The sequence below is a fragment of the Nicotiana tabacum genome, chromosome 22, assembly GCF_000715075.1.
Source record: "Nicotiana tabacum cultivar K326 chromosome 22, ASM71507v2, whole genome shotgun sequence".
NCBI lineage: Eukaryota > Viridiplantae > Streptophyta > Magnoliopsida > Solanales > Solanaceae > Nicotiana > Nicotiana tabacum.
The window spans coordinates 30,843,809-30,854,771 of NC_134101.1; the positions used below are offsets into that span (position 1 = coordinate 30,843,809).

Here is a 10,963-nt window from a genome sequence, read left to right on the forward strand (position 1 = left end):
GTAGAAACAATTGAATCAATTGCAGCTCGGGCCAATTCCATTCTCATCTCCTCAACGTGGACACTTTCGCCGGTTGATTTCATCGATCGTCGTTCAATCATCGCCTGCACATGGAGATGAGAATAGAGCCAGCGACTCCAGATTCCGATCGTGTCGCCGGAATGGCTTTGAACATTCCGGTGAATAATGCGACGTCGTTTCTCCCTAGACGCCTTCGCCGACGATTTCTGGTAACCAAAAGCCCTTCCATTATTACCGCCCAAGATATCGAAGCTAAGCTTAAGGATGCCGAATTACGTCGGCAGGTAATTAATTATAGAAAAATTGGCATCCTGTAACAACACATATTAGGAATTGACAATTTTTTAGCTTATATTAGGTTTGGCAAAATAGCTCTAAACAATTGTTATTATATAGCCAAATCTTAAAAAAAACTACTCTTTTTTTTATTCTCCCCAAAAAAACTACACGCTTACTTTGGCTTCCTACCCCTTTTCTCTCCTTGTATTTCTTGTTCTATCTCTTCTCTTTTCCCTCATAGTTTAGCAAAAATTCTTGTAAATTATGCAAAAAAAATCAGTGCGATGAAAAGTTAAGGTTGATCTCACATCAGAGAAAATAAGAAGCAAAAACTAAGAGAGAAAAAATATATTTTAACTTTGTTTTTCTTCTCTCTTCTTTTTTTGGTTGGATTGAATGAGTGAGTGTGATTGAAATTAGTTGAAAATAACTAAACGAGGCTATATACAAAATTTGAGCAAGATTAACAAAAACTAAGAGAGAAAAAATATATTTCAATTTCGTTTTTCTTCTCTCTTCCTTTTTTTGTTTGGATTGAATGAGGGGGTGTGATTGAAATTGATTGAAAATGCCTAAACAAGGCTATATACAAAATTTGAGCAAGATTAGAAGTGATTTAGACCTAAAAAATCAGACCTAAAAATCCAACTGCGACATGTGTTTATCACGTTGTATATCGTGTACATCAGTGTATATCACGCACAAGTTTTTAAGGACGTATGTGTATATCACTTTGTATATTGTGTATACAACACAATTTATTTATGGACGCCCGTGTATATCACATTGTATATCATATATATAACACAAATTTTCATGGATATACACAGACACACATAATATACATAAGATATCACTGATGTACATAGAGATATACACGGCTTACAATAGGGGATACACATGTGGAGTCGTCTTGAACTTGAGTTTTCAATCTGAAATGTATTATACAAAGAAGGAAAATAAAATTTTAATAAATATTTTTGATATACACATTATTATTATGTTATACACTGTGATATACAAATAATATAATTATTAATTATTGATCAAAAAAGGAATTGTTTTTTTGATATAGCATGTTTAAGCAAATTCTAAAATATAAAAATAATAAATATAATTGCGGGAGTAAATAATATTTTGGTATACAAAGAAAATTAATTTTTGATATACACAAAGAAGAAAAATAAACTTATGATATCTATTTTGGTATACACATGTCTGATGTGCTATACACTGTGATATACAAATAATACAATATTTTTATTGTGATATACATTGATATAAATGCAGCAATAACTATATATATAATTTTATATTATTGATATACAAAGAATAATATTATTTATATACAAAGAACGAAAATAAAATTTTAATATACATGTTGATATAGACAAAGAAGAAAACAAAAGTTGTGGTATGCATATTATTATTGTGATATACATTTATTGGCTATTTGATGCCAATATCTATAACTAGGGCTATTTTCTGCCAATTATATGGGTATGTTGTTATACCATGCCAAAACCCCTTAATTATATTATATTTTCTTGTACGTTTACACAATTATTGCAAATATGTGATCCTGTTTGCTAGGATAGGAAATTTAGATGTTAACATTTTCTATTTATATTAGTGGTAGCAGAAACAAAATTATTATAGAAATTGTTGAAAAATTGAATTTGCATTCTTGACTATATTATTAATGGATTGGTATCAAAATTTGGAATGTTCCAAAAACGGAAGGATTTTTACAAGTTTTGTAGTGGAAAGTGAAAATTTAATAAGTTTGTGATTTGGCGGCATTCTATTAGGGAAGAATAGTGCCAGTTCATCCTTATGAATAAACGGAACTTTAGAAAGTTGCTAACTTGCCTAGTTCTTGAACAATACAAGATATAGAATGATACTGCTACGAAAAATTTGAGCCTTAAAGGTCTAGTCTGATGTAATATTTGAAATAGTGTGATTTTCACTTACTTGATTCAGCTAAGTACTCGCTTTAACTTGGTGAGCAATCAAGTTTAGTCAAAACTTGTTGAGTTTTATGCTACGACAATTTTTAACTTGAAATGAGTTAACTCAGTTCACCCAAGTCAAGCTGCTTTGATGGTATAGAGTATAAATGAATGCTAAACTAGGCTAAGTTGACGGATCCTCCAATACTGCTATCGGGTGTGTGTCAGATCCTTCAAAAGCAACGCATTCTTGGAGGTCTAACATGAGTGCAGCGGCATTTTTGGAGGATCCGAGCGACAAAAATCTAGGAACTTTATCAAAATATTATTATGCTTGATGTGGTTCCTTTTTATTGAGTCGTTGACCAAATTTTTAATAAAATGCAGCAATTTTATGAGTTATTGGCGAGCAAGGCACGGCCAAAATTGAGGTCATCGACATGCTCATTTTCGCAGGATGGAGAGCTCAGAAAGCAACTAGAAGCGAAGCTTCTTGCTGCTGAAAAGAAGAGGTAAATTGTTCGGGCTCTTTATGTCAATTGTCTTCATCTCGTATTCTCCTTTTTGATTGCTAAACGAGTGTTTTACTTTTGTCATGTTGTTAAGAGTTGAGCTATGATGATCGGAGAAATTAAGCCTTCAATGTTGCACATATGGCCTGTGGTTCTTTTTGATTTTTCAATTGGGAAGGGGTGTAGTGAGTTTATCTCATTTCTAATCTTTATAACTTCATCATTCTTGAGCTTTCGACTTTAGACATCTTTTCATTTTTGGGAAGAGAATTTGGCTTTTTCCTGTTTTACATTCTTAGTTTTCCATTTTTCCGTTGATTAAAAAACATAATGCAAAAAATTCTTTTGGATTCAGCTTGTAATTTCAAAACTGAAATATATGGAAATTGATTGACATTTGAAAAAAAGAATAAACAAAATACATTAAAACTGAATTAAAAGGGGAAAATAGAAAGCAGAGTGAAAGGAAATATGTTTTTCCCTTTTCTCCCAGCTAGATACTTATGATCAAAGCTTCTCAAGCACTCAAGATTATGCCATTCATCCAAGCTGAACTGCACAGTTCTCTACACTTCTCTTATGCGGTGTTTGATGTTTGAGTTTGGTCATTACATGCTTCAATGTTTAGGGGTGGTTTCCATCCTTTTGATGCTTGTTCCAAAAAATATTTTACTTTGAGAAAAAAATGAATATTTCGTGTGCTAGTTTTAGGGATATAGTCATGATGCAAGTCTGAGGTTGGGGCATATTGAGAAGAGGTCCAAGGAGGATAAAAGAGGAGGAGCAGCAACTGCGAGTTAACGTGGTGGCTATTGGCTCAATCATTGGGTTGAAGGGTGAGGAAAGGCTGGTGCTCTGAACGGATCTATTAATTGGTTATCTTTTAACTACATTTGGATAATTTGGAGTTAAAATTAGCAGTCTCTAATTGTACTAAATGTAAATCACGTGACATAGTGGACTTTTGTGTAGAAGAGAATAAAGGATGAGGTTAAAAGGCCGAACATGGAAGAATGTGAGGACTACAATAAGTGCAATTAACCTTTGGGTAAGGGGTGGGCTTCCTTGATGACAAGTTGAAGCCCAACCTATTGTTTTACTGGTTGCCTCAGTCTAATAACTGTACATGCAACTTTCTACACCTGTCAAATATTGAGAAACTTATGGATGTTAATGGCTTTGTACTTGTTAATTGTTATTCAAGCAGGTTAAGCATCCTTGCAAAAGTTCAGAAGCGCCTCGCAAGATTAGATGAGCTTAGACAAGCGGCTAAAAATGCTGTGGAAATGCGTTTTGAGAAAGAACGTGATGAGCTGGGAAATAAGGTTGAGTCACGAGTTCAGCGGGCAGAATTGAATCGGAGTCTTCTTCTTAAAGCTTGTGGGCAACGGAAGGCTGCAAAAAAGGAAAGGATTTCACAGTTGTTAATGAGGAGGGTAATGCAAGAGAGCAAATACAGGGAGTGTGTCCGGGCTGCTATTTATCAGAAGCGAGCTGCTGCTGAAAAGAAGCGGCTGGGATTGCTGGAAGCAGAGAGATCAAAGGCACGTGCAAGAGTATTACAAGTTAAGCAGATAGCAAACTCTGTATTTAGTCAACGGGAGATTGAGAGGATAAGACTAAAGGATCAGCTGGAGGATCGTCTCCAAAAGGTATGTAGTAATCTAAAGGATTGTGCAAGATTACTACGTGTTTTGTCACATTAATTAGGTAGTAGGCTCTGTAGCACATACAAAGACATGGATTCAGGAGTGCAAGTTTGAAGATATAAGGGACTCAACATGAATAGGAGGCCAAATAAAGGGGAAAAAACCTACAGAGGGAATTTTCAGAAGATATACAAAAACTCAGAGCAGCACTCCTGCTTTTGCATTTGTTCTAACATCACAAGTAATAGAGCTCAAGTCGTTGAACATTGTTTTGGGTATAAGGGTTGTTTTGAAATCAGATTAAAAATTAAAAAGAGCATTTGACGAGTTTGACATGCTAAGCATTTAATTCTACACCAATTGTCTAAATCTATTAATGTACCTATCTTTGTTTCCGAAGCTAAGGCTTGGTCTGATAATGGTAATCATAGAGTCTGTTTTTCATTAGTTCTTTACTACTAAACCAATTTTTACCCTTTCATAAAGTTCCTTCTATATACCTAAACCTATTCTTCACATAAACATCATACATGAAAGTAGTATCCTCTTGGGGTCTAGTAGAGTGACAGATGTGTCCACGTTCAATTAATGCATTAAAAAGGTAAGACAACACTGGGTTAGCATGAGACATGTGCCTGTGTTGTCTGACTGGTGTTACTGACAAACATGTTCACAACCCAATAGATTTGGCGTCCGTTCTTATTGGATTTTAAATTTTTTCTCACATGAAGAAAGTGCAAGCTATCATTGCTTTACCAATGTCTAATATTGTTGTAATCGCTAGGCTAAGAGGCTTAGAGCAGAATATTTGAAGCAGAGGAGAAGTCTACTAAGTTCACGTCGCGCCTGTTCAGACATAATTGCGTGGGGGGAGTTTTTGTCTATTAAGCTAGCAAGGTAAATTTGGAGCTCTGAGATACTTTCTTTATGTTTGCATGCATTGTTATTTATGTTTCTTCTTGTAGATCACCCATGTTGATATCAATTGTAAACTAAAAGTAGGTATTTGTCATTTGCCCTTAATTAACCAAGGAAGGAAATCAGCAAACTGAATGGAAAGTCGAGTTCCAGACTATTCCATCCCTTCCTTCAGCAAATATGTTTAAAAGTAGGTTGGAAGGGCCATTTCAAGAACTTTTATTGCTGCAACATGCTAGGTTCAATTAGGCAATAGCAATGGTATCTAAGTTTATTAGGCTTCCATAATGTGAAATGGGAGTGTATGTTATACTGAACTTCGATGTCATTTCAAATAAGCTCTTGAGAAAGTTCATAATTCGTGCACACGAGTGTGTGACCTAGCAGTCAATGAAGTGGGTGAAACCCATGGGTGACCAGGGTTTAAATCTCAACAGAGAAAAAATTCTAGGTGATTTTTTCCCATATGTCTAAGTTTTGATGGGCAGATTTACTTTGTATACGTGCTGGTGGGAGATAGTAGGGATCCAGTGGAATAGTTAAAGTACTACCGTGTAAAATAGAAGGGATAGTCATAATTCTTACATGGCATATATTGTCATATTACGCTACGACCATTCTTTTATTAGCACTCTATCTCTCTCTTGTGGTTCTGAGGAGTTAGGCTGTGGCTTTGAGGTAAGTTTGCATCTTAAAGATATCTTACAGTTTACTCAAATATGTAGTTGGTTCTACAAATTATGGGAGGGATGGCGTAATCAACCTGTTCTTGTACTGAATTCTGTACCATGCATTAAGGATAAAGCAAATGGCAAGAACAGCTTGCCCTTAATTACATCCTCTTCCAAGAAACAATAAACTCCGAAGCATATCCCACGATTTCAGAATATTGCTTGGTGGTTAAAATACAAAGCAATCATTGCTGCTCTTTTTCTTTGAGAAATACATATTCTTTTTATTTTTAATAAAAGAAATATACGTCACAATCTTAATTAAAAAAAGAAAAGACAAAAGGAATACATTGCAATCTTTGTGTTTGTTCCCTCTGTTTTGATGTGCTAACGCTGTGAGGTGGTGTCACCTTTTCCGCTTTTCATACTTGGACGTTCTTGTATGTAAAGAGGAACTCAATAGTCTATCTTATAATGTACATATAACTTGTTATTTATTGGCTTCCTCAATAGCATGGGTCATGCATTGTGGTTGTTCTCTTGCATTCCTCATTGTAGCCTATGTTGCACGGACTCTTCAAAACAGCTGCCGCACCCGTGTCGGATCCTCTAAAAATGCACTACTTTTGGAGGATCCGACACACACTCATCGGTATTTTGGAGAGTCGGAGCAACATAGATTGTAGCCTTATATGCAGTACCTCAATAATTATTATGATTTCCAGGTGCTGGAGGCAGTTCATCCAACTAAGACGAACAACTTTTTCATTGGCTAAAGCATATATGACCCTAAAAGTTAACAGAAAATCTGTTGAAGGAGTGCCTTTTGAGCAACTTGCAGTGAAAATGGGGTCAAATGCGACCATCCAAAAGGCAAAAGGGTTACTCGATCGACTGGAGTGCCGCATTAGTATCAAACATGAGCTTCTCGGTTCCAGAGATGTACTTTGTTTTGAAAATATTGATCATCTTCTTAATCGTGTTGCTTCCTCAGGCCCATCTAAAGGGAAAGTGGCTACTCCAGTCAAGTTATCAAGGTACCCAGCCAGAGTAGTTCTCTGTGCATATATGATTCTGGGACATCCAGATTTAGTTTTCACTGAAAAGGGGCAGTCTGAAGTTGCTCTTGCTGAATCTGCTGGAACCTTTGTTAAAGAGTTTGAAGTGCTGCTTAAAATTATTATAGGAGGTCCCATTGAGTCTACAGGAGAAGAAAGCCCAGCAAGGCTGGCTTTTAATTCTCAGCTAAAAGCTTTTGATAAAGCATGGTGCTCTTATCTGTTTCACTTTGTGATGTGGAAAGTTAAGGATGTCAAGTTGTTAGAGGAGGATTTGATAAAAACTGCTTGTCAACTGGAGCTCTCCTTGATGCAGACTTGCAAGCAGGTTATGGGAGATTACAATGATCTCACAGTTGAATTCAGTTCTTTCCAGAGGCAGGTGAGCGTTGCAGACATGATTTGTTCTGGAAATTCACCTTTGATGACTCTTATTCCCTTGTTCCAATACTGAATGTCCATCTTTTCATTTTTGTCGTCCCAATAATGTCCACTTTCCTAAAAGTTGAGATTTCTTCTTCGTATTGGCAGTTTGTGACATTCTGTTTGTTATATAACGCAAACAGTCTTGTTTCAAGTTACTTCACAGCTGCCTTTTAGGTTTTCAGATTCAGTCTCAGGAAAAATAAATTTCAAGTTCTGGCCTCTCATTCTTCCCACTTGTCTATATTAAATTATTATCTTTATTATAAGCATTCTCTATAACAGAATGTTAATATTTTCAAAATTTCGTTTTATTGATTTTCTGGTGAAAATGGAACACTGAATTGGGGATGGATACTACATGTCGATTGGCTCAATTCTATGAAGCTAACTTACTGTTACAGGTGATTGAGAATCAGAAACTTATTTGGGCAAAGGTTCAGCTGCTGGGTGGTAATGATGGGCTTGAACGTCTGGAACATGCTCTTTCTGAGCTGCGGTCTAGGTTTATTGACTCCATGGAGACTGCTTCTCCTAGTTTAGCTAGTTCATTCGACAACTCTGATATCAAGAATTCAGGGGAGTTCGATGTAAATGAAAGGTGTAATGGTACACAAGGCATTTCTTGCCCCGTGTCTGTGGAGGATCATTCATATTTGTGCGACAATCGTGGTTCTGGAACCCTTCATAAAAGCATATCTACCGGTTCATTACTTGCTACAGAGAATGAAGTGCTTGTGAATGAAATTGTCCACAAGGGTTGTGGCTTGGAGATCATTAGTGAAGACCAAGAGAGTGTTAAGGTAAATAGCTTGCCTTTACTTAATGGATAGTTGTTTCATCTCTATTATGTAGTTACCTAGGCTTGTTAAGCTTTTTGATATAAACTGAGAAATTACCTACATTATCTTGCTCTGTGTTTATAGGCTAGAGTGAAAGAGACAATGGAAAAGGCTTTCTGGGATGGTGTTATGCAATCCTTGAATCAGGATAACCCTGATTACAGTTGGGTTCTCAAGCTTATTAAGGAAATACAAGATGAACTATGTGAGATGTCTCCTCCGAGTTGGAGACCGGAAATAGTCGAAACCATTGATATTGATATCCTATCACAGGTACTAAATTTGCTGGTCCAATTAGATAGCTGCCCACGATAGCAGTTTGTTAATGTTGCTTACTGTCTGACTTGCTTTTGTTTCTTATTTTCTCATATTATCAGGTTCTAAACTCAGGCACATTGGACATGGATTATTTTGGAAGGATTTTGGAATTTGCATTGGTTACTTTGCGGAAACTCTCAGCACCATCGTATGAAGATGAATTGAAGAGTAATCACCAGAAATTCCTGAAAGAGCTAGGTGAAAGTAATCAGGGTGGAGAAAACACCACTTCTTTGTTTGCTGCTTTGGTTATCAAGGGTTTGCAATTTGTTCTAAAGCAGATTAAGGTGAGTATTAAATAATTACTATTTTCTCTGGTCTGAATTCTTTTTGGATGGAAAAGAAAAAGTAAAGGAAGAGACTGTTAGATGTAGTTTGGAGAGAGAAACTTTCTGAGTATATAGAAAGAGAAGGAACAAAAGAATGTAAACATCTTTCGATTCTTAAGCCCTCCACATTTCATTACTTGTTGAAAGTTTTGAATTTCAATGCTAAACCAAATAGGTCAGATGGAAACAACAACAACAACAATAAACCCAGTGTAATCTCACAAGTGGGGTCTTGGGAGGGTAGTATGTACGCAGACCTTACCCCTACCTTCAAGAAGGCAGAGAGGCTGTTTCCGAAAGACCCTCGGCTTAGGAAAGATAAAAGGAAGGGCAGCAGCAATCACACCAATTCTAAAACCGAAGAAAAAATACAAAAAATACAAAACTAAAACTGAGTATTGTAATCTGAAGGCCGAAACGAAAGCAACGACAAGTAATCACATAAATCAAGAAATACGAAAATACATAACTAACGCAAACTCATGTACTAAAGCTACTGTTACATACAAGGACAACGCTAGACGACCTATTCTAACCCTTTACCTTTATTCTCAACCTCCACACCTTTCTATCCCGGGTCATGTCCTCAGTGAGCTGGAGCAACGCCATATCTTGCCTAATCACCTCTCCCCAATACTTTTTCGGCCTACCTCTACCTCTTCTTAGGCCCTCCAGGGCCAACCTCTCACACCTCCTCATTGATGCATTTGCGTCTCTCCTCCACATGTCCGAACCATCTAAGTCTCGCCTCCCGCATTTTGTCCTCCATAGAGGCCACACCCACCTTATCCCGAATAACTTCATTTCTAATTCTATCCAGCCTGGTATGCCCGCACATCCATCTCAATATCCTCATTTCAGCCACCTTCATCTTTTGGACATTGGAATTCTTGACTGGCCAACACTCAGCCCATATAACATAGTGGGTCTGACCACTGCTCTATAAAACTTACCTTTAAATTTAGGTGGCACATTCTTATCACACAAAACACCTGAAGCGAGCCTCCATTTCATCCATTCCGCCCCAATACGATGGGTAACATCCTCGTCGATCTCTCCATTCCCTATTATAACTGACCCAAGGTATTTAAAATAGGTCAGATGGCAAACTATTTAATTCCTATCTATTGCTTAACACCAATTTTATGCCAGTTCTCGACACAGTTTGCCTCTTGTAGCACATTATTAAGTGCTCTTAATGTGGCTCAGTCAAGACAAGTTATGCCACATTCTTTTTTTCCTTCTCAAAAACAATGTGGCATAACTTGTTTTGACTGAGCCTCCTTGAATAAATGCAAGTCGAAAATTGAGCTTAATTGTCTTAAATGAATCCTGGTATTTGACTTTCAACCAGGAAATAAGAAGAAAGAGAAATCATTATATTGGCCTTCTCTGTGCTGTAACTTGTCCTTATGTGAGTATTTTGATTTGATGATTCCTAACATATTCGTTCAGAAACTCAAAGGTGAATTAAGCAAAGCACGCATCAAAATGTTAGAACCTTTCATCAAGGGACCCACTGGTATTGAATATCTTAGAAGTGCTTTCTCCAACCGTTATGGTCCTCCTGTTGAGGCTCCTATCTCTCTACCGTTGGTGAAGCAATGGCTCTCTGCTGTCATGTTAGTGGCTGAGCAAGAGTGGGATGACCACCTGAATTCATTGTCAGCTCTGAGGTTGAGCAGTGGGGCACATTCTTTGGAGAAAGCTCCAATCACACTTCGAGCTGGAGGTAGCTCTCTAAGGATATCAGAAGATCCTCCAAACCTGAACACCAATGGTTAGTAACTTTGATACTTTTTCATTTTCTCGATCTCTATCTGTGTTTATGTAAAAGTACCTAACCACAACATAAGCATTACTGAGTTTTTTTTTATCACATGTGGAAACCTTGTGTTTCAGCAGTCGAACAACCAGAATGCAAGGGAGAGAAGGTTGATCTGTTCTTAAGGCTCGGTTTGTTGCAACTTGTCTGTGAGATTGAGGGA

At 36.9% G+C, this 10,963-nt stretch overlaps 1 protein-coding gene across 1 annotated transcript; it reads left to right on the forward strand.

Moving 5' to 3' along the window:
• Positions 1-10,962, forward strand: LOC107801999 (uncharacterized; the record flags this gene model as incomplete). Its single annotated transcript, XM_075244064.1, is given in 10 exon segments — positions 1-305; positions 2,643-2,767; positions 3,975-4,419; positions 5,201-5,313; positions 6,731-7,445; positions 7,891-8,289; positions 8,413-8,601; positions 8,706-8,933; positions 10,431-10,755; positions 10,878-10,962. Coding segments are annotated over 10 exon segments (2,819 nt in total), but the record flags the coding sequence as incomplete, so codon positions are not given.
• Between the last annotated feature and the right edge of the window lies 1 nt (position 10,963).